Source organism: Cydia amplana, chromosome 23 (genome assembly GCF_948474715.1).
Source record: "Cydia amplana chromosome 23, ilCydAmpl1.1, whole genome shotgun sequence".
NCBI classification, from domain to species: Eukaryota; Metazoa; Arthropoda; class Insecta; order Lepidoptera; family Tortricidae; genus Cydia; species Cydia amplana.
The window spans coordinates 7,288,238-7,314,310 of record NC_086091.1 but is presented as its reverse complement, the minus strand read 5'-3'; the positions used below and the strand labels follow the sequence as shown (position 1 = coordinate 7,314,310).

Sequence of the window (26,073 nt, the reverse complement as noted above, 5' to 3'; positions counted from 1 at the left end):
CTAATTAAGGCTTGTAGCGCGTATATGAATAACGCCAGTAGTAGGTACATAGGGGCATAGAGAAAAAAATACATAGAGTGCTCACTCCATACATCAGTTTTAGTACCAAAAAGACTATTAGCATCTAGCATCGAGTAGCGAAACTATCAGTACTGCTACATCTATTGTCAAGTAGCAGTACTGATAGTTCCGCTACTCGATGCTACATGTAGACACTGAAATTAATAGTCTGAACTGATGTAAGGAGTGAGCACTCTTGTCTTGCTATATTTCTCTATGATAGGGGTAAATATCATTTGATAATTAGGTACCAGTTGCTTTTCGGTGAACATCGTGAGGAAACCGGACTAATCCCAATAAGGTCTAGTTTCCCCTCTGGGTTGGAAGTTGGAAGGTCAGATGGCAGTCGCTTTCGTAAAAAACTAGTGCGTACGTCAATTCTTGGGATTAGTTGTCAAGCGGACCCCAGGCTCCCAGGAGCCGTAGCAAAATGCCGGGATAACGCGAGGAAGAAGAGTAGGTATAGTAAAAATCTTTTGAACTGAGCTTGTTCACTTACCTGCACTATACTTCGTTTTTTTTAGCATTAGAAAAAAGGTAAACAATCTTGATGTGTCTTTTAATTAAAAAACATGTTTTAAAAATAAGTCACGGCAAATATGTAACAATTATGAATCTAATACGATCATTTATATTCTTCTGCTTTCATAAGTATAAGTACTGATTTTTAAAAAGCGTTTTTCAATTAAAAGACATGTCAAGATCGCTTACCTTCTTTCTAATGCTAAAAAAAACGAACTATAATAATGGCATTGATACTATTAGTATCCTGACCTGTGGTTTTACCACTTAATGGTATTGTATTCTTTTGACTCTTTGAGTAAACTAGCTCAGTTCAAAAGATTTAAGGGCCATAACGGACTCGTAATGTTCTTTATGCAACACCGAACATATGTACCTACATGTACGTACAGTCGTATCTACCTACAGCCTTCACGGCATGCACGCTCAGCCAATTTACTTTGCTAGTGCTTATGCTTTTCCAATACTCGTATACTCGTTAAAAATACACGTATATACTTGAAGAAGCATACTAGAACACTTTATTGTACACAAACATAACAATTTAAGTACAACGGCGAACTTAAAGAATAAGGGATTTCTGCCAGCAAACAAACTTACCCAATAGGTATGCAATGCAATATAATCTAATTTTTAATAAGCAGAATAACACATCGTTTCTATATCGCTAATTGAGTTGGTCATTTAATTTCGCCCCCTAAAATCGGATAAAATAATATCTGATTAAGTTGGTATTTAGTATATTATTTACAGATGTAGTGCATAATTATTTTCCATTGTATTTTCACGGAAACGTATTAACGTGTCTTGGTATTTCAGTCGGTCTCGGTACAAAAAGTAGCATGACAAATACGAAAGTTTCAGAGAAACTATGATGGAAAACAATTATGCACTACATCTGTACCTACTTATGTTCTTATGAAGTTTATCCATCGTATTGTGTTGCGTGTCTTCTGAATGATGGGCGGAATTTCAAGGCAGTTAAACCATGTATGTATTTATTCTACATCATCGCTTCATAGTATCAAGTATTTTATACTCCTAGTATTTTACCTCCAAGTATAAAAAAGGGGCAGCGCAGCGTTCCAATTCTACTTACCTATAGGTATGTACGTTATTGTTACGCAAATTGGTCGAGATACAGGCTCGTGTCCATAATGAGTACGTTTACCCTATTGGCAGCGTAAAGACCTGTAATGGCTTTTTACCCTAGTATCGGCCATTTTACCTGAACAGTTTCTAGTTTTTTATTAGCCATTGATCGCTATGCACGTGTGGTATTTAGAAACTTAAAACACCTTAGCCTATTGCACTTGGGGTCATTTGCGTAATCTTCTAACCTGAAGACTACACTGAAAAAAGTAATTAGCCGAACTTATTGAGTAATTAAGAAAATAACTGAAAAAATACACATACCTATACATGAAAAAGCTCACTACAACACTTTATTGTACAGAAACGGGTTTACTACACAGTTTTACAGAAATTTAGGAACGACGGCAAAGTTAAAGAATAAGGGATTTCGGCCAGCGAACAAACTTATCTAATATGCAATATAATCTAATTTTTACTAAGCAGAATGACAGATAGGTGTAACACTCTCCCACCTCTCTACTCAACTAACCCTACTTTACCCTACCTAGCTAGACCTAGACTTGCCTAAAATACTAAAAATTCCAATAAGAAAATCTAAAATTCTAAAACCCTTTTAAAATACCGCAATCCGTAAATACCTTTATTAATAAATATAAAAATAATGTTATTAACCTAAAACAATACTAATTAAATAAGTTAATATCTTGAATTGGATCAGTAAATTGGCCAAATGATCGTCTAGTGTTTGTGTAGAACCCTTCGTCGTAACCGCTAATAGTAACCAAAATCCTTTTCGCATATAAGGAAAGAGTTATGAATATTACGCCTATAAATCCTAATAATGTCAAATAATTATTAAACCGTGAACTATGTCAGAGTAAAATATGTCCGAGTTGTAAGAAAAAATCATTACAAAATTATAAACAAATTGAAAAATATCTTATTCAGATGAAATCAGTAATAAATTGTAATCATTTAATCAATTTGATGAATAAATAATAAATTATATTTTTTTGAATTTATCTCCTACCGGGCCCTACCGTGACCAGTTACCGTGAACAGTAGAAAGTCCCTTTTGTTTGTACTTTATATTTTATATTTTCCTTTCATATATTCCCTCGCTAACCTAGCTAGCTAAAGGAAAATAATTATATTTACATCATACCAAAATATTTTATTTTTAACTATTATAATGCGTACAAACTTACTTTATCTACTGTCACGCCCGGATGAAGTCAGGTCCCTAGGCTAAATAATACCTATTTTATTTTATTTTATTTTTAATAGGTATTCCTAAGCACTATGTGATATTTGATTTACCAGCGTTTCATAAACTAATTTCAGAAGAGAAGAAACGCCAAGAAACTCTTCTGAAAATACTTTTAATGTATGGGATACTGAAACAATCTTAATTTTAATCATAAATGAAAGGAATAATAAACTCTAAGAGACAATTTACCCCAACAAAATACTGGTAGTAGAGCAGCTGTATTTGATCCACTCTAAATCCCCAGAATACTGTAATTTTGTAGTAAACATATTTTAGTATACAATGAAATGATATTATCCAGACCGTTGTTGTAGTCATTCTGAATCACACTTTCGGACCAAAATAAACTACGGTCTTGCATCTGCCTCGACCTAGCCCAGACAAACCACTCATTGATATATTTCAATAATAATATGACCTTGTATTTTTAAGGCCAAGTGTGAAAATTACAGATCTGTAGAAAACAGAATGAAATCGGCATACAGACTGCCAAGGGACAGGCAAAATAAATATTTCTTTCATAAGCAAAGTGACTCTACAATACTACAGTATATTGTGGTTATTAACTTTAGTTTTTCCCACAATATATTTCTACCAGTAGCGTTGCAAAGGACCAAAATATATTTAAAGTCATAAGTAAATATGTCAAGTTTGTCAATAAGTCATAAATAAGTATATGTAATAAAATCCTAATAATCCCTAACCCCACACTACATCCTAGCTATAGCTATTTTGAAATTAACCCATAAACCCATAATTATAATCGTAATATACAATAAAAATAGCCATATCAAATGTATCTAATACCGAGTACCTAGCTATCTATTGTGAATATCTAATGGCTTTGTTAAATTAAAATTATAAACCTAGATTAATCCTACATTCCCTAAGCCAAACAAATATAAAACCTAACCCTAACAGCTAAACTAACCAACTACTCTACCGATATATTTGCAAACTAGTATCCCGGGATACACATTTAATTTACTCGCGTAATTACTCGATGTGCAATGAGTAATCTCTAATCTATAGCTAACTAAGACGAGTGAGGAAGCTCGATTTAGTCTAGATCCTATTCCTCGTGTGCTGGCCAATATATCCACACAGGGGGTTGGGACAGCGGATATATAGCCGGAAAAGGGTAATATAAAAGTGAATATATAAATATATAGATACGGGATATTTGGACTAGAACCTGGCTTTTTTAAGAAGTCTAGTTGACAACCCAAATCGTCCAGATTCCAGGGGTAAAACCTGTCTTAATAAACGCAGGAACTGCCAGGTCCCACCTGGTATTTATCAAAAATCCGCAATTAGTGAACTAGGGCTGTAGTTGACACCGTTTGGTTACCCGCCCTATTTCCCTAACCACCCAGCACTGTGCTGAATTGGAACTTGTTCTATCTACCCCATAATTTATATAAGGAAGCTATGAACTATTTCACAAAACTACTTTAAATTAATATATAAAGTCCTCCAACCAAGATCATTTCAGTGTTAAATATCACTAAAATAATCCAAGTCAAAACACTGAATATATTAAACACAATTAAATCACAAATTAATAAATTACACTGAAAACTAAACATGACTTTAAAACCTTTAGTAATCTATTGATTTGTAACCTAAACTTCACCAATATTATTCACATACATTAGCGCTTGTCTGAGCACAAATCAATAAACAAATAATATAATTTAAATTCAATATGAATGGCACTATGAACAACACAAACTTTATAATCTTATTAAGTCTATTGATCAATAGTCTAGACCTCACTTAGTACAAATTTAAAATACTAGCGCTTGTCCAATCCACAAACCAATAAACAATAAAACCCTCAAAAATTAACACAATTTAAATGAACTTCTCTAAAACTATCAAATAAAAACCCACAACAAGTTACGTTATATTATGCTCCAACCCAAACTCTTCCAGCATCATTAGATTCTAGCAAAGTCCAGGCCAGGTCACAACATAGGTAACCTAGATTAACCTAACCACCTACACTATTGAACCAGTTCCAACGGACTGCTGAAGGCCTCGAAAATGCTTGTGCAATTCCTTATAAACATCCCTACCATGCCACGACGCTTCCCCGCTATTCCCAGTTCCTTTGCCCTCATTGGTATACCTCAAACCAATGCTGAACTTCATAATCGCATACAAATTAAACCTTATTTACTAATTAAAATAAGGCCCAATTTGACCTACTTAATGGGTGTGGTTTAAAATATTATTTTGACGGCTGTGGGCTGACATCTCAGTTTCTTTTAGGGTTCGCATCTCAAAAGGCAAAAACGGAAACCCCATAGGACCACCCGTGCGTCCCTCTATCCGTCTGTCACAATCTACCTTCTCCGCAATTACTGGACCAATTAAGTTCAAATTTAGCACACATATATAAATTTGTGACTCAAAGTCAGACATGTATAGTAAACAAATGAATTTTAAATATGGAGGTCGTTTTTGGGGAACAAATGAGAAAATTTAAAAATAAAGTTTTTCAAACTATATCGCGTTGCATATCAAACAAAAGAGTTTATCGCAAGAATCTTAAATATATTATTTTTTTTATAATTTTAGGATAAACAGTTCACTCACGTTTAACATAAAAATAGATTGCCAAAATCCGTGCAACTTACTGAACCCCCCGGAACGCGAACCCGACCCGCACATGGCCATTCGATTCTAATCGCCTTTGTTTTTTTATATGAGCCATTTATTGTAGAGCTCCGCCCTTTCTTAATTCTTTATAATATGGTTCAGTTTTGCATAGAATATTTTAACCAAAACAAACATATCTCATTCATTTTTATGATGACGTGCGAAGTGTTAGTCGAAATTTGAAACTAGTACTTGAGCTAAGAGAACCAATCTAATTTTTGGGCAATGTTTTATAATGCAAAAACTTTATGACATTGAAATAAAGTTCAAATTATTTTATAAACAAGTATCTTAATAAATTGGTTTACTATAAATCACCAGGCCCTTCAAAACTTTATCTAGAATTTCAGTCACTTCGGCTTATTTAAGATATGAGACGAAAAATAGCTGTTCCAATTACCGTGAGAAACAAGAATTAAATTTAGCCGATTTAAAAATAAAATAATACTATGTTTACATATAATGATAACATGATAGATAGATTCTGGCATGTTACATAGGGAATTTCTGTATCGATAATTGAGTTTAATAACTGGACTTAAGTCTATGTGTGATGCCAAAATGCCGATTCGGCTGAAGGGCAAAGTCTACAAAACGGCAGTAAGACCAGCCATGATGTATGGTAGCGAGTGCTGGGCCGTCAAAAAGCAGCATGAACAAAAGATGCACACGACTGAAATGAGAATGCTACGGTGGGCAGCCGGAGTAACAAAATTGGACAGAGTGCGGAATGAATATATCCGAGGTTCTTTTAAAGTTGCTCCCATAGTGGATAAGATGGTGGAAAGTCGTATGCGATGGTACGGTCATGTAATGCGACGGGACGAAAACAACGCTGTAAAGAAGGCCCTGGCAATCCCGGATAAAAAGAGAGGTAGAGGGCGACCGCCCGCCACGTGGTGGACAACCGTTGCTAATGATCTAGAACGAGCTCAACTGGACAAGCAGACAACCCAAGACCGACTGTCTTGGCGCCGTAAAACGAGGAGGGCCGACCCCAAATAAAGGGATAAGGCACGGCAGAAGAAGAAGAAGAACTGGACTTAAGTCTCTAATAAAGATATAGAATATTGATCAATATCCTAAAACCAATTTCGTTGTTAGGAACCGACCAACAAAATATTTTGTTTCTGATAGGTATGCAAACATAACTTTCAATAAACATGTATGGACATAAAACAATGTAAGCTCAATTTAATACTCATTTCCACACTGTTTTTCCCTGTGTATATTATGTATCATTTAAATTTTAATGTATCAATATCTGGGAGACCGAGCGTTGCTCGGAAAACATACAACAACTCAAAAATGCGCGTTTTCCCAGAGATAAGATATAAAGTCTATTTTTTTATTCGGTAGACTGAAATGACATTTCATAGTATGAACGTAAAATGTCATTTCATACTATGAAATGTCATTTTAGTCTACCGAATAAAAAAATAGACTTTAGCTAGATCGATTTTTCGCCCCCGAAAACCCCTATATAGCAAATTCCTTAGAGCCGTATCCATGATGCCTGAAATATATAAATAAATACCTATACACGAATTGTTCGTTTAAACTTTTAAGGTATAAGATTCGTGCCATTCGCACCTACACACCTGAGCCCGTACCAGGAGTCACTGACAGTGTCAAAACTGACATTTCCGCTATCGAAAACGTAATTTACTTTCTATACATCTCGCTCGTACTCGCATATTAGTGCAAACGAGATGTATAGAAAGTAAATTACGTTCTCGATAGCGGAAATGTCAGTTTTGACACTGTCAGTGACTCATGATACGGGCTCTGCTCCATTTGGACGTAAAGTTTATCTATTTAATTATACTTAACGTTGTTTATCAAAGGGTTCAGTGCCTTTTGTAAAGCTTCTGAATACACAAGACAAGTCAAATTAAATCACTTAACGTGCTCTGTACAAGCGGAAACGTGTCGCTACGAATTATTAACGCCCTGGGATACGTCATAATGACAATACACCGTATTTGCTGAAATATTCGTGTTACATCGCTTTCCTTAATCCCTTTTCTAGGCCGCACCAATCTACAATCGCCATCAGAGATATTAGAGCGGCCGAGGTGCTCAAAATATCTGAACACGCCTCAATATAGTTCTACTGCAATGTTTTGCTGCCTATAAGATACTTACCTAGGTATTTATTTTAACGAAATTTGAGTTAAAGGTGTATTTCGTGAGCCGCTAATTAGTTCAGAGGTTAAAATAAATAAATTATATTTAGGGCACCCCGTACAAATAACTAAAAGTGAAAAAAAAAACATAAATAAATCAACAGTACATCATTCGATATTAGCTGTTTGAAAAACAATTTTTAGGTTTCTGAAACATTTTTGATTAAGCAAATACTTTTGAAATCGCTTCGAAGGTCCAAAAAAATGTTTCCTAATAACTTTTGAACCGGACAAAAAAAAATTTAGGAAAATAAATATAAGTATAATAGCTTCAAAAATACTTCCCACCAAATTTTTAAACATCGAATTTGGTATCGATCGGTTGAGCCAATAATGAATTTTGTTTACAAAATCTTTCAAAAGTTTATGACTTTGGTCGGCAAACAATGTATAATGTATAATTATTTTCCATCCTATTTTCACGGAAACGTACGAACGTGTGTTGCTATTTCAATCAGTCTCGGTACAAAAAGTACTGAGGTAAAGGTTGACTGAAGTAGCATGACAAATACGAATGTTTCCGAGAAAATACGATGGAAAACAATTATACGCTACATCTATTCTGTAATTTTTCGTTCGCCACATCTTAAAGTTCGTGTCAAAATTCGTGGATACAAAAGATAACAAGCCCACGTAATCTAATCTCAGTCTTAAAGATAAAGAGCCATCAAAAAGCAGTCATTTAGTATTGTTTGTCTGACTCATTAGTCAGACAATCTGAGGAAAACGTTGGAAATAATGTTACCCGTGACGTTACATAAAAAGATCGCTTTCAATGGCTCTTTCAGCGAGTATACAGAATGTTTTCCCAGCTATGTGCGATGAAAGAAAATTATTACGTACTAAAAATTGACAAAATGCTACTCTGTGGGCTACCACAATTACAAATCGCTTATGAGTTATGAATCTTATGTGCTAACATAAGATTCATAAGAAAGCAACTAAGTTTATAAAACCTACAAAAAATTCTAAACCTGCTTGAAGCTTGGTATTGGGCATTTTCACTTAAAAGTGTACAAGTTACTTTTTTTCGAAAATCCATCAACTTTTCGGTTATTTCTACTCAGAATCACGAGGACTATCGAATTAAAAAGTAAGACCCAGGGCAATTTAGACGCTTTTTAAATAGGAACTTTCTTTTATTTCTATACGAGTTCAAAACGCGAATTTAATTTGTACTTGTACATGGACACAGTAAGTTACGACGATATACTGAAAGTCGTATAAAATGATAACTACTTTAGAAATTTTCAAACTACCAGCATTCGTAAAATATACATCACACCCCAATAAATAAAATTGTATCTAAAAAAATAGGCAATAAATTATATTTTGAGATTTATATGTAGGATTTTTATGTACATGACGTCAAAAAAGAACATACAACCGAATTGATAACCTCCTCCTTTTGAGATTTGGAAGTCGGTTAAAAACGCTTTTAGCGATCAAAATATGAACTATACAAGATGTCAAATGCAACCTCGCAACAATAACGTCACATACAAATACCTAACGCTTGTAATGGCGCCTTACCATCGACAGTGAAGCCAATTCATACTTACGACATTCGTTATCGCGATATTGGTTTCCGCTTACATTTACCAATGATGAGATTCTAAAACCATCGTCCCGTCACTAAACACCCTGTATACTCAGACATATCGTTATCACAAAACATGTTCGCGCAAATATTTCTCATTTTGATACAAACTTAACAAAAATAAAACGTCGTAAATGCCATACAGTTCTTGTACACTTAAGTCTCTTTTGCATGGCGATGAAAATTCCTTCTTTTTCCTCAATCCGCGGCCACCATGTTAGAAATAATCGGGAAATGGGTTGTGCTTTAATCCCGAGTGAATATCATAAAGAAAACGTGAGTTGGCATGCAAATATAATGGCTTTGTATTCTTTTGTTGGTTGCAGCATCTTTGTCGATAATTTCATTTTTGATACAAGTTTTTATAACCCTTAATCGGGCAAGGGGAATATAATTACCACCTTATTTTGATTTTGTTTTTTATAAAGGGGCCCGATCAGTCCGCCAGTTGTTCGGAACTGTCAACTTTTTGTGCTAACTGACAGGCAGATGTCGTCCGGCGGACTGGTAATCAGTGGGTCCCTTAAGTATCAAAACCTTTGCAAGTATCAAAAGCAGATATGAGCGTAAATGGCACACGAGACGACGCCCAGGATCGCGTAAAGCAGAGGAAAGCAAGTCGAAAAGCGGACCCTGGCAAAGGCCGGGATAACGCTAGGTAGAAGATAAGTATCAAAACCTTTGAAAAACTGAAAAGCTAGAAATCGAAACTAACTGAACTGTAAGAAGATTTGGCAATAAACGTGCAGAAAAAATACCGAGAACTTTTCATGGGAACTTTACAATTTTTGAAAATGTCTCTTTGACACATTGCTACTTCCACCCTATCTTGTTTAATCGTGACTTACTTTTCCTCGCTTTCGATTTTACCATCCAAATTCTAACAGCATTATTATTTATCTTTAAGAGATCAGTAGGGCGATTTCCTTTTGATTATGTTTCCAATTTGTTTCCGCAATTTCGTTTTATTTCATTCCTTTTTGTGTTTACAGTGTTTTTTTTTTATTACGAAGGATCGTTTAATATGAGTGAAAACGTTGAATTGAGAGCTCTTTTTGATAAAGGATAAAGCATTTTGTGTTAATTAAAAACCGCTTTGTCCATTGTTCATAATATATTTGGTCCATCAACATGTTTTTTATTAAAAGGTTTTATTTGAATACGCGATTAAATAAAAATCGAGATAATTGTTTTCACCTTTTCCTCTTTTTTTATATCGCTTAAAATCCTTGTGAATGGGTATCCGCATTCCGCTAACCTCGTGCCGCCCACCATACAAAATTATAGCCAAGGAAGTTAGAATCTCGTTGTATTTTCAAATAGGTTGAATCTCATTTGTTCGAAAATTTTACGAGACAAATGAAATGCCACATACTTTGTTTTGAATTAAGGTTGACATTCCATCAAAACTGAGTGTACATCCTAATGTACATTGGGCGGCACGTGGCTAGAGTAGTAAATAATTACCGCGCATCTTAAACTGAAGGTTATCTGATATGATATCATTTTGATATCAGGTGGACGTTCGAATTGGCCTGTTTTTTCACAATAAATAAGCCTTGTGTTTTCCTTTATTCTGTGGTATATTATCTCCTTTAGTTCTCTTCTCTTTTTTGCTTTTTTCAGCCTGCATTAGAGGCTGTAATAATACAGGCTAGTATCAGCCTATTGTGCCAAGGCTTTTGTTCCTACCAAAGCTCGTTCATTGAAATCCGTAGCTTGTAAGGGTAGAAAATATCTGTCGAAGACCTATATTATGAATTTATGACGGCTGTGCGTTTGATGGAATGTATTGAAATAGTCTATGCTTGAGTGTGTTTGACTGCGATACAGTGACTTTTATTTGAATGACCCGAACAGCTTCTTTAATGGATTGGTTCCTGGCTGATTCTGGGGACAGCCCGAAATAAAATGGCATCCTGAGTGGAACCGTCAGTCAGATTTGAATTGGAAAGTGTCGCAGTGAACCTCACTACATTCCTATGATTTATAATTTTATGAATTGTATCGTTTACCTATGCCATACATTGAGCATCTTTAATCACTCCTTTATCACTCCTCGAAATATCTATATTTTTTCTGATCTAGTATCCGGTATACAAGGACATGGCCCGGTCTAACGTGAGTCATCTTATATGAAAAGTGTAAAGCGAGCGTAAAACTAGGTTGGAGTCTGCCTTTGCAAATGCAGTCTAAATATAGTCTATCTAATTATTATTATTATTATTTTATTATTTTATTTGATACACTAGCAGCTCTTGGAGCTGATGCGTGTATATCGAAGCACTTGTATTTTGCACTTTTTAAAGTTCTAAAATGTCTATTTTTGAAAGTGTTGACCGATGGTGCACTAACAACAGTCTCTGGTAGAGAGTTCCACACATTTACCACACGATTCGGTAAGAAGTGTTTTCTAGGATTACTAGCACACGGAGGTTTGACAAGTTTTTTGGAGTGTCCTCTTAATCTTACATTCTGGCTTGATGTGTATAGGTCGATAATATTAGGAACATTGTAGTGTCCAGACAAGATTTTGTATGTCTCGATAAGATCGCCTCGCTTCCTTCGGTCCTCCAATGTTGTAAGACCTAATTCCTGAAGCCGTTCTTCGTATGGCTTGTCTTTCAATGAAATAACCATTTTGGTTGCTCTTCGCTGAACTTTCTCCAGCAATGTGATGTCCTTTTTAAAGTAGGGGGACCATATCTGAAAAGCATACTAAAGTAAAGGACGAAGGTATGACTTATATATTCTAATAAATAGGTCCTTAGTAATTACATGGAATGCTTTCCGGATCATATACAGCATAGAATTTGCTCTCTTGGTGATTTTGGTTACATGCGTGTCCCATTTCAAATTATGTGAAATAGTGATACCCAGGTCTCTTTGACTAGCTACTGCTTGGAGGGGAACAGAGTCAATGTGGTAATTTAGTTTAGGGTTTGTTTTACCTATGTGGAGAACTGTGCACTTGTCAGCATTTAGTGATATAAGCCAGTCTTTGGTCCACTGAATTATGCGATCTAAATCACTTTGGATAATATTATGAGTTACTAGTGGATTACCCATAACTTTGGTATCATCAGCAAATATTGACGATTCCGACTGTACTACACTCTTCAAATCCGTTATAAATATGCCAAACAGGATTGGTCCAAGCACTGATCCCTGAGGAACACCACTATATACGTTGTGTGCATTCGATAGAGTTTTCCCTACTCTTACTTTAAATATCCTGTGGGTTAGAAAGTCCGATATCCATTCAAGGAGCTGACCACGAATTCCAAAGTGCTCCAATTTAGCAATAAGCCTTCGAATAGGTACACGATCGAATGCCTTTTCGTAGTCTAAGTATATTACGTCCGTAGGCTGACGATTGTCCCAGTCACGTGTCCACTTATCAAGACATACAAGAAGATTTGTCACTGTGGATCTTTTCGGTATAAATCCATGCTGCTCATTGATAATTAATTCTCCTTACTTATGAAATTTCGCAATTCAGTTACTATAATTTTTTCCATAGTTTTGCAGACTATACTTGTGAGGCTGATCGGACGATAGTTAGCAGCAACAAACTTATCGCCTTTTTTGTATATGGGAGTGACATGTGCTTCCTTCCAGTGCAGCTACTGCACTTTTTAAGAAAAACAGAAGGTAGAGTATCCGGGCCCATCGAAGTGGAGTCGCTAAATGTTGCTAACGTTTTTGCCACGTTCTCAGAAGTGAAACATACTGATTCGATTAAATTTTCTACACGAGGCATCTGAACGTCCGGAATGTTCGTGTGTGCTGATTCACTAACAAAGGATTTCTCAAAATGATGGGCAAAAAGCTCGGCGACAACTTTCTGATCGTTCGTGATATCTCCCTTTTCGTCTCTCAGTGAAGGAGGTACGGATACCTCAGAGGATAGCTGCTTACGAATGTAACTATAAAACGATTTTGGACCACAGTTAACTACTCCTCTTTCAAATTCTGCTCTTAATTTCCTGACTAGTATCACCAGTTTATTATTTTCAGTTCTATATGCTTAATTGCCGTGAGATTTTTTCATAGCATTTTCCGTGTAGGTAAAAACGTGTAAAACTTCAATGTATTAGGTAATAGGTATTTACTTGAGTTAGCCCCTCTTAATGTGCTAATACTTTAAGTCCTATATGGCTACCATCAGTTTGGCACTGACATAAACGTAGGGTTGCCAGATCGAAAGGCGCTATTATCGGGAAAATATATCAATTTTTCGGGATTTTGGGCCTTAAGTCGGGAAAAAAAAACTATTCAAATTAAATGAATTGTATTAAAAACAACGATATTTTACATTATTGGCACTACGTCAGCTGCTCTGCCCAATCTCGCCACGCGCGCCAGGGCGCGCGCGCTGACGGGCTCGAAGCGGGTCGCTGGCTTGCTCGACGACAGTTCGGAACTTGAAATTATTGTTTCACGTTATAGTGAAGCTGTTTTTCGGGACAATTTTCACTTGGTCGGGAATCGGGAACACATGCTTAAAATCGGGAGAATCCCGCCGAATCCCGACCATCTGGCAACCCTACATAAACGCCATCGAGAACGTAATTTACTTTCTATACATCTCACTCGTACTCGCAAATTAGTGCGCGCGAGATGTATAGAAAGTAAATTACGTTCTCGATAGCGTATATGTTAGTTTTGACACTGTCAGTAACTCATGGTACGGGCTCTGGTCAGTGACAATGGTATAGGTACAGGGTAAAATACTTGGTGAATGATCCCTTAAAACAGTTATTTTCTTTAAATAACATTATTTAGTATGGTTTACCCGACTCGTACCTACTCGCCAAATATATCTAGACATTTTTTTGTACCTTATATTTTTCATTCGGGAGATATTTACTCCTGAATTACTCTATTATTATTCATATATTAAAGCTCGGTCTCCCAGATATTATATAATAAATAAAGGAGGCACAATCATGCACAATTTACACTTTTAAATTTCTTATTTAAAGTAGGTACAACATAATTTTCCTAGCAATAACATTTCTTCTTAAAATGTACGCGTTTTCTATCTCAGTTTTCCTATACACGTGTAACCTTAGTTACTGATGATATTAAATGCTTCCTCTGAACTATGACCTTTACCTGAACCTTATTTACCTTATAAAAGGTCGGGAAAATAACAAGAAGTTTCGCCTTTCAATTGTTCCATTAGAAGACGGACCAATAGGGAAGTTGACTATTTAATAGTTATTTGACTTAGGGCCACTTGAACCACCCCACTAACCCGGGGTTAAGCGGTTAAACCATTAACTCAGTTTCATTGTACTGGTAACCATGGTAACTCCAGGTTTAACCGGTTAACCCCGGGCACAGGGCGGACATACCAAAAATCATTTGCGTTTATATGTGTGCACATCACGTCTGTACACGCGTCATTGTGTATGTGTGGGTAAGTCGCTTTACTGAGAGTACGCCAGAAGTCCGCCAGATTCACGTCGCGGGGCGAGGTAATGCGAGTCGAGGCGGGGCGGTGCGTGGCCGTTCTGTATGATAATACTATTACTTATTCTGTGCCCGGGTTAGTGGAATGGTGCAAGTAGGGGGCAAAGTTAATGTCCTTCGTGATATTCATAACCGAGCAAGCGAAAGATTCCAGAATGGCTCCCTGGCTCTTTTAGGATACAACTGCGAAATAACTAAGATAAAAATCCGAACAAGTGCGAGTCGGACTCGCCCACCGAGGGTTCCGTACTTTTTCATATTTGTTATAACTATAACGGTAACAGAAATACATCATCTGTGACATCAATTTCAACTGTCTAGCGATCACGGTTCTTGAGATACAGCCTGGTGATAGACAGACGGACAGACGAGTCTTAGCCTTTGGATACGGAACCCTAAAAAGGAAGAAATGCAGCGTTTGCTAGAAAAGTGGTCCTTACTGAATGGAAAAATCTTTCAGTCACGTTTTCTCCCTTTATCAAATTTTAAAACTTCACTTTTTACATTTCTTTTAACTTAACTAAGGCGTTTCCAAATCAAAATCACTTACTAAGCACTAAAACTCAAATCTTTATTACATATCAGTGGAAAACTATCCTTATCGTCCATACTTAAAGTTGGTATTACTTTGAAACGCCTCCGGTCCTCGAGATAGCTAGCACAAAGTCATTTGCGGTTGAAGACTTGGCAGATTGGTAGTAATAGTGCTGAATTATGATTTTGACAGCTGCAAAATTAAGTTGGTGTAAGGTTCTCAATGACGTAAACTTGATCGAGAAGCGTTTGATCTGAGAGGAATGTAGTTTCTTTAAAAAGCTTGAACTATTGGAAGTATTTCTGGAAATTCCACGTTAAGTAAGGATTGGAGTAAACTATACCCTCCTGAGACCTACTTGTCATTATTGCAGTTTTCAATTTGGTACCATGATGATGAAAGATTGAGGAAAGGAGAAGGAGGAAAGGGACTCCTTATTTTTTCAGCGGACTTGACTTTGACTTTGTTATAATAAATAGGGACCAATGACTTTACGTTAAAGGGCCAATCATTTTATTCTACCTAAATAAATTGGAACCAACTTAAAATATTTTTGCTTGCTTCTTTGACTAGCCTTTCTATCATGCTTGTGGTGTTTAAACTCGTTTATAATTGCGAAGTATTTTCTTCTAGTTTACATCTGTGACATTTGATCGCTTTTGCCTACCTTATTTTCTACGTCAGTACCCTTACCACGAGTTCCTGACAGTGTCAACACTGACATATTATTATACGCTAACGTCTACGTAACTTACTTTCTATTCACTGACATATTAGTGCGAGCGAGAACGTAGACGTTAGCGTATGTGTCAGTATTGACACTGTCAGTGACTCACTCAAAGAGTCTCCTTGCCAGTAAAATAATTGAGTACTACTATTCGGAACATAAAATCTTGTCAGCAATATTGATTGAGCTAGGCCACAGAGTGAATAGACTGAAGACAAAGATAAATATGTCATCATCTCTCACTTGAAACCCTTTTCCCAACGGGGCCCTTGAGGTGAGTAATGGCACTTTTAAACTCAATCTATCTGGCGAGGTTTCAACCTTAGGAAATATTTCGGTTCGGTAACTTATATAGGGTACCTAAACTACACGCATATACTATATCGGTTGTGGCATGTAACGTGATCAAATATGTATAGGTATATGTGTTCACCACACAAATAAATGCCCTTACCGGGATTCGAACCCATGGACCATCGGCTTTATAGGTCGTCAAAATCATCGGTTACCGGTTTGACAGAAAACACGGAAGGTCATGAGTTTGTGTAATTAAATATGTGTACAAAACGCGAGAGTTTAAAGTGTTAGGTGATGAGTTCAAATGTTAATGATTCTGGTTAAGAAAATAATATATATTTACCTATATTTATTATACCAACCTTGATTATACTTAAATATAATAATAGAAAGATTGTGTCCAGATATATTGGACGTTGCCAAATTAAGGAAATAATTTTAGCTAAATAGTCCGTTGCTCTATGTTCTTCCCTATTTCCATAACTCCCACCATCCCGCTAACCCGGGGTTAAGCGGTTAAACCGGTAACCCAGTGTCGAATTGTACTGGTAACCATGGTAACTCACCTAACCACCATGGCAAAGAGAATTAAGTACCATGGTAAGAAATTCACTATGGTGCAAGTGGCCCTAACTATTTTTAGATTTGAATAACTTGAACTGTGAACAAGAAACTACTTAGAATCTATTTTAAAATCGCGTGTAGGTTAACCGCAATACAAATTGCAGAAACGGTATTTCACTTCGCCTTTTATTGGCTCGAAGCAATGCAATAGCATTCAGATACTTTCCTAGGCGTTCGCACATTGTAAAAGAGAATTTTATTTAACTTGGCCCACATTTTTGTAGCTTTAATTTTAGCTTTTAAAATATAGGTCTAAATACGTACCTAACCCTTTATAGACACTTAGATACTATACTGCAAAAATGACCAAACTAGAACATAATCCGTTTAATTTTTTCTTATGCAATTTTTTTAGGACCTTAAAATGGCGATGTGGCTTGAATAATGTGGTTTTTTTTTAATCCGAAGTTTATCTTAAATCTAAATTTATGTCTGGAGGGAGTATGGAGGGTTTGCCGTATTTCAGTCTTGAAACTTAATTAATTTAAGTAATGTATTTTCTCACATTTTTGCACTATTTTCGTCTGGAAAAAATTACGTGATATATTTAGTGGCGGCGGCGGTTGAGACCACCCCTCCCCCGTGATATTTGGTGATATTCGGCGTTTATTTTTCCTTACAAAAGAATTTAGAAAGCGTTGTATTTCTACCTTGTTTTAACATAAAGCTACCTACGCATTTTTACGGCACGTCACAAGTGATCACGATGCACTAAATACATTGCCCCTCGAAAAAAAAAACAATCACGATTTGGTAGTTATGAGTAAATTAGAATTTTCTTTCAGAATCGTTTCATCGCCTCAATACCTACCTCTTGTTTAAGTTTGCGATTATAACGCGATAGAGAGATAGTTTGAACAAAATTCAATCCAATCTAGTAAATAATAAATGTAAAATCGGAACATGTTTCCGTGATCATTCATGGACGATAGGTACATGAATCTTCCATTTTATAGACCACTTTTAGATTACCTAGAACCTTTCTAGAAAGAAATAGAACACGTTAACCGTAGACCATTTAGCGTGAACGGAAATTGGAGCTCAGCTCTGTCAGCCGAAAACCTACTTTTAAACTACGAAAATAAAGTCCAAAACTGTACGTATTGGGAATGTAACATCTTGCTTTCTTGCTATTGGGATTTGGGCTTTAAAACTAGGGGGGTAAAGTCTTGTTTTAAATAGGGGAGGTGGGTAAAATGCAGTAGCCAAGACAGCAATTTCCTAGTACAGGATGCAGTGGGGATGTATGGACCAGGGCAGGATGTATTACTTAATACTTAAGTATGAACTTTGTAAATGCAATACAGTTTGTGGTTTATTTTGTGTAAGTTGGTTTTGTTTTAATGGTTGTAGGTAAACTTGAAGAGATTTAGGGTCGGTTGCACCAAACCGCCTGTCACCGTTAAAGCGTTCGCTAAATTTTATTGTATGGGAATTTTCATAGATCTGTGCCGAGTGATGTTGATCAGTCTGTCAAATGTGGTTGGTGCAACTGGCCCTTAAATGTTTAACATTTAAACGGTCGGTAATTTTCCTGTAACTTTAACGGTAATTTTCAGAAAATGTTTCTGCATGCTATTTACCACCAAATATTAGCTAAGTATATAGAGCTGTGATGAAATAGAAATGCTTTCTACATGGGTCAAATCAACTACAACAGCCCAGGTGCTCACAAATATTTGAACACGCACTCTAACGTCGTGATAACGTTTGATTGGGTGCGTGTTCGGCCGCTCCGATATATCTGACGACTGAAAAGATAAATAACCTTTAAATTAAAAATCATTTGGCGAAAAATCACTCGCACAACAGATCTGTAGGATTCGACAGATTTACACGATATCATAGAGAAAAAAATACATAGAGTGCTCACTCCATACATCAATTTTAGTACCAAAAAGACTATTAGCATCTAGCATCGAGTAGCGAAACTATCAGTACTGCTACACCTATTGTCAAGTAGCAGTACTGATAGTTCCGCTACTCGATGCTAGATGTAGACACTGAAATTAATAGTCTGAACTGATGTATGGAGTGAGCACTCTTGTCTTACTATATTTCTCTATGACGATATACACGAACTATGTACATTATAGTTCTATTTATGTATGGTGTAGGTGACCACGTACCTAGTCTTTGTTAACGCTTTTCTATAGGTAATATAAGTACTTATATGATAATATACATATATATGTATATACAAAGTAAACGAAGCCATTGCCCTGATATTAATAGGCCAACCAAATTGATGGATCGCCAAATATTGTATCTCGAAATTGATGATCGCTTTTCAATAAAATTGTTTACGCTTTTTACACCAGTGCCCAAAAACTGAGAGTTACATATGCGACTTGTGCCGCCACAGCTGTGCACATAGCCAACAAAGTTCCACTTTGAAAACCGGGACTTTGAAATGGCACTGCCATTAGTGGTCCATGTAAATATATAGTTTAATGTATGTATTTACACTAACATGAAAGTAATGAGAACCCACCGAGTCAGAAAGGAGTGCATAATTGGCGAAGTTGGCTACGGGCATCGTACACGTTAAACGTTGTAACTCATGTCATATACCATCACGTAATAGCACACTCAGAACTCCTAATAGTGTAAATTTCATTCGATAGCGTGACATGACGTATGTACGCGTTTTAGTTAAGTGTCATTTTGTATTGGATTTTGAGTTTCCAAAACGTCCCGCTTGGCGCGCTGTTCAATTCAAAATCCCATACAAAATGAGACATAACGCAAAAGCGAACGCTCGTCACGCTATCGAATGAAATTTACACTAGGGGTACAGTACAGTTATATTTCGGTCAGCAAGCACCAAGAATGGATGTACCTACTGTAAAACTTTGTACGATACACGTGTGAATTCGCAACTCTTGCCGATTTAAAACACTCCTTACAATTTTCTGATAATCTTTACTCGCTTCCAGCTAACAATGCCACAATAGGGCTTTTTTCGAACTGTCATAACGATTTTACTTCTATCATAGAGAAATATAGTAAGACAAGAGTGCTCACTCCATACATCAGTTCAGACTATTAATTTCAGTGTCTACATCTAGCATCGAGTAGCGGAACTATCAGTACTGCTACTTGACAATAGGTGTAGCACCGACCGGAAAGTCTTATCTCAACAGCATAAGACTTTCCGGTCGGTGCTACACCTATTTTCAAGTAATAGCAGTACTGATAGTTTCGCTACTCGATGCTAGATGCTAATAGTCTTTTTGGTACTAAAATTGATGTATGGAGTGAGCACTCTATGTATTTTTTTCTCTATGCTTCTATGGAATTTACACAGACTTGTCATTTTCGCGCTCGCGCTTGACAGACAGCTTAAGTGTGCGAAAGGGAAGCCATCACGTATATGAACATACCATGAGTGCGAAAGAGTCAGACTACCAATGAGAAAACGTGACCACTTTTGACTTTGACGACGGCCGCGGACGGCCAAGAGCGTATCACAGTAATTTTCAAATTGAAAAATATACACGGATTAGGACGAAAAGTATTAAATAAAGTAATTCAGTGAAGATTGTGTCTTGTAGTGTGCCGGATTTCAGTGTTACAGTGCCAAATAATCCAAGCAAACACTAATTTCAGAGGATTTATGATATTCCTAGCGAAATTTTCATAACGATATTTTGTCAAATTAACAGCGTAAAAAGTGTATGAAGCCGGTTTATAAAGTTCATTATAAGTTTTTCTTCCTTTGTGTGCTAATATTTTATCATATTAGTCTATAATTTAAAATATTTTGTGTAAAAACATAACCTGTTACTTTACGATAGGGCTTGACAAAATGTTCATATGACAGTATCCATAACTTGTCGGTACATTAATAGCTATGTAATTATTTCTTCACAAGACATCATTAAGATATTAGCTTTTATAACCGACTTCAAATAATAACGATTGTTATACCTTTTTGAAGGTGCTCATGTTTAGGGGTAAATTTAAATTTCACTTTCCAACACAGTAAGAGTTACATTAAGATAAGTCTGCAACGATTTTGATAGTACACGCAGTGCAAGTGTTATTTATACGTCATAATGTCGTAGAATTTTAACGTTTAAAATAACACATTTGAAAAAGTAGTCGATAAAGCAATCAAACATCGACAGATTATTAATATGTTGTAACATGACATCACTATTTTCGATCTTACATAGACAATTTACGCACACACTTGCATTTCATTTTTGGTCGCACTTTTGAAGATTGACAGTTGTTCTAGTCATATTAATTCTATGGGAATTTATATGAAACACTAGCATGTGACGTCACAATCAAATTACCTACTCTAATTTTATACGGGTTTTAAAATAGAATTTGTGTCTAAAAATAACTGCTGTCTACGTTTCTCTATTAATCTTCTGGTGCTTTATTTCATGCATGGTGTAAAATAATTATTTTAAATACAGTCAAATACCCTATTAGATTTATGTTTTCACAAGCTGTTTTACTCTCGTCACAGTTTAAATGTAGGTAAGTTCCTTGTCGGCCGCCATTTAAAATTATAACGATTCCAAATTCAAACTGTATTTCGGTAGTCAACCGCCAATATCCGTTGAAGACGGTTGACAAGTAGAATTGGAGTCTATTGATTCAGTGATAAGATCTAAAGTTGATTGATTGAGTTCGGTTTAGGGCTAGAGTTTCATATTCTGTCGGCAAACTATTTATTGTGAAATGGACTGCAGTCCATTTCACAATAAATCAACATTAGTGAGCAATTCTCAAAAAGTTTGATCACATCTTAGATTTCTATAAAAAATGGTATGCTGGTAAAGTACATGAAGCACAACTTCCACCATATTTCCCAAAATGTCCCAGAAAGTTTCTAAGAAACATTCGTTTTTTGTTACCAGATTTCCTTACACGTTTGGTAGGCAACAAAAAAGGAATATTTTTAGGGTTCCGTAGCCAAATGGCAAAAAACGGAACCCTTATAGATTCGTCATGTCTGTCTGTCTGTCTGTCTGTCTGTCTGTCCGTCCGTATGTCACAGCCACTTTTCTCCGAAACTATAAGAACTATACCGTTGAAACTTGATAAGTACCTAGATGTATTCTGTGAACCGCATTAAGATTTTCCCATACTTAGAACTGAAACTCTAAAATTTTTTTTCATCAAACCCATACGTGGGGTCTATGGATAGGTCTTCAAAAATGATATTGAGGTTTCTAATATAATTTTTTTCTAAACTGAATAGTTTGCGCGAGAGACACTTCCAAAGTGGTAAAATGTGTCCCCCCCCCCTGTAACTTCTAAAAATAAGAGAATGATAAAACTAAAAACAATATATGATGTACCATGCAAACTTCCACCGAAAATTGGTTTGAACGAGATCTAGTAAGTAGTTTTTTATTAATACGTCATAAATCGCCTAAATACGGAACCCTTCATGGGCGAGTCCGACTCGCACTTGGCCGCTTTTTAATAAATAGAGTGATTCAAGAGGAAGGTTTGTGTATAATTTGTTAACCCGTGCGAAGCCGGGGCGGGTCGCTAGTTTTTTATAAAGTGCAGCTGTAAAAACAATCCGCGGTCCGATATCAACACAATTTTGTAGGCGCCAAAATAAACGTTTCATTGTTACTGAGATTAAACGCTACTAATTCAAACCCATTTTTGACAGAGCCCAGATAATAATTGAGCCTGTCCTCTGGAGCGTAAATTTCTATGATCTACCCAATAAATCCGAATTACACGTTTATCTCTTCAAATTGGGGGCAGAACGCACGAAGCGGATTAAAAAGTCCATTTTTACGAATGAACCATTGTCCACACGGTTTGACAATTCTTAAACCTTATTGCATGGACATAAGGTTCACCTGTGCTCAATTCGGAGGTATATAGCTAGAAATATAATAGGTGTAATATACCTGTAGTAAGTAGCCATGGAGTCTATTTATCGCATCACTTATTAAAATGTGCTTAGAGTATGTTCGGAAAGAGAAGAGTCGTGGAATGTATTGGGCCCCATACATTCCACCACCCTTCTCTTTCCGCACAGACTCTAAAAGCTTTCAAGATAGACGATATGTATTAGGGTTCCGTATCTCAAACGGAAAAAAACGGAACCCTTATAGGATCACTCGTGCGTCTGTCTGTCTGTCCGGCCATCCCCCTCCCCCGCCCTTTATCTCCGAAACTACTGGATCTAAAATTTTAAATAAAATACACAAAATACATCTTTACCTATAGATGACAGGAAAACCTATTAGAAATGTGCAATCAAGCGTGAGTCGGACTTAATGTACGGAACATTTGGAATGCGAATTCGCACTTGGCCAGTTTTTTTGTATAAATATTTGTATAAAGAGGGTTAAATATATGCTGATAGGATATTTTTCTTGTCCTCAGGTCATCCCAGCCATGTTTCACACGGCAAGCATCTGGCTGACACTAGCGCTGGCCGTGCAGAGATACATCTACGTATGCCACGCGCCTGTAGCGAGGACCTGGTAAATATATTAGATTTCACACAGACTTTTCTCTCCCTCCTCACAACTAGCTTACACACATACAAGTACACACTCCTCTTTCTTTCCTTAATAATTCCTATTCTTATGTTTAGTATAATTGTAAATTTTATTTCTGGTAACTCGGGATGATCATGACCCCCGCGATACAGGCCGATATCGTCCGGCGGACTGGTAATCAGTGGGCCCCTTTAGGTACAGAGCGCCTACCGCGAACCACGTTCGTCGTGTTGCCTCTCTGTCGCACTACGTAACGTAAGAGTGACAGGGAGGTAACACGTCGAACGTGGTTCGCGGTAGGCCCTCTGTTGCCATCAGATAGAGCGACCAAAATGTGTTCACAATATCTGAACACGCACTCTAACGCCCGACCAATAGAGGCGTGTTACTGCCGTATTCGAACTTCAAGATATTCACAAGAGACGACACGTACTAGATCCATTCTAGATACGTTATTTAGCTTAGATTTAAATTAGTTCCTTTTGCAGCGCAATTCGGGCAACCAATGTCACTTTTACGATAGATCGTGTTAGATATCTCTATTAGATGTGAATTAGATCTCTAAGTAATATCTTGTGGAAATCGTTCAAGAGTATCTCCAGAATGGCGGAAATGTCAAATTTGACAGGTTAGATTTTAAACATATCGTTATAGTATCTTGGCGATGTCTAAAAGATATCTAATAGATGTCTATTACAAAATCCGAATCGGGCAAGGGCCCGATAGGGCGGCTAAGGAGCCGCTCCGATATATCTGATGGCGACTGTACCAGGGATGTTGCGAACATCCGCATCCGCATCCGCAACCGCGGAACTTCCGCATTATTTTCAACATCCGCATCTGCATCCGCATAAAATGGATGCGGAGCTTAGGCGGATGCGGATGTCGAACAAGTCGGTATAGGAACGTCTTAGCGGCGGCGTAAGTGCTAGGTAATTTCGTCATTACCTGTAACGAAATCGTCTAGATCCAGAAAAGTCGGCCAAGTTACTGTTTATTAAATATAACGCACCTATATTCTTGCTCAAATACTAAACGTTTCGTTTTTTTTAATAAAAAAAATACTAAATATGTAATATTTGACGTTTTTTAAGCACCTAATCTTGACATCCGCATCCGCATCCGCGGATGTGAGCCTTTAAATATCCGCATCCGCGTCAGCGGATGTCAAAAAAACTGCATCCGCAACATCCCTGGACTGTACATAAGCATGTACAATGACGAAGGAATGCCGCCATAATGTGACATATTTAGGGAATTCCGCAGGAATGGAACGCTAGCAGTAGGTATTTCGGAAATATTCCGTCTGTGAATGCCCAAATGTCAGGGCTGATGTGTGTATGCCGTCATAATACCTGATAATTACCTGTACAATAATAATAATTACCGTATATTTATCATTTATAAGAAACTAGCGACCCGCTCCGGCTTCGCACGGGTTAACAAATTATACATAAACCTTCCTCTTGAATCACTCTATCTAAAAAAACGCATCAAAATCCGTTGAGTAGTTTTAAAGATCTAAGTATACATAGGGACAGACAGACAGCGGGAAGCGACTTTGTTTTAAAGTATGTAGACTGTAGGTAGTGATTTAACTTTGGATGCAAGCCTTTATTGCAGACATAATCTTCTTTAAAACAAAAGTGGACGAAGTCACGTGACCGCTCTCCATACAAACATATAGTCCCCATTTTCCTCTCTGATGTCAATCGCGACGTTGTATTAAATAAGTGTGTGATCAAATTCCGTAATGGCGGTCGTATCATGCGGTTCCTGGACACACCTTGGAGAGCTTGTACTTTATATATGTGTAGATAAAGCAGTATTTCTACCTGTACATAATTAGGCATTATGTAACAGTCACATAAACTACTATTAAAACCGCCTCTGTGCTGAATTTCTCCGTAAAGAAATCTTGTCCGTCGGTGACGTCATTCACCAGTTGCGTGTCTATATAACAAGCCGCAGTAAACAGGATGTAACGGTGATATTTTATTTGGCCGCATTTTATTGCGGTCGTAAAATTCAGCTGAAATTTTACCTCTACTATAAAGTTACAGGGGAAAAAGTAACTACATAATAGGTTCACTAGACATATCGACCGGGATATGAATCATATGAACCGTGATGACGTGACGCAGGCGTGACGTACGTACGCGTTTGCGTTAAGTGTCATTTGGTATGGGATTTTCAGTTTCCAAAGCACACCGCTTGGCGCACTACAAAATCCCATACAAAAATAGACATAACGCAAACGCGAGACATACGTCACGCTATGGATAGGGGTCTCTATTGTTTCCCAAATAGTTTTAAGCCATAATGTGTGTTTCGGAACTTATGTACGAAATATCATTTGATATTTACCAGTCGCTTTTCGGTGAAGGAAAACATCGTGAGGAAACCGGACTAATCCCAATACGGGCCTAGTTTACCCTCTGGGTTGGAAGGTCAGATGGTAGTCGCTTTCGTAAAAACTAGTGCCCACGCCAATTACTGGGATTAGTTG

At 36.8% G+C, this 26,073-nt stretch overlaps 1 protein-coding gene across 1 annotated transcript in view; it reads left to right on the top strand.

Annotated features, from left to right (window-relative positions):
- Positions 1-26,073, top strand: part of LOC134658817 (sex peptide receptor) — a 173,150-nt gene that overhangs the window by 131,517 nt on the left and 15,560 nt on the right. Inside the window, exon 4 of the mRNA XM_063514481.1 lies at positions 23,446-23,546. Coding sequence (XP_063370551.1) covers positions 23,446-23,546 — 101 coding nt within the window. The remainder of the gene's footprint in view (positions 1-23,445; positions 23,547-26,073) is intronic.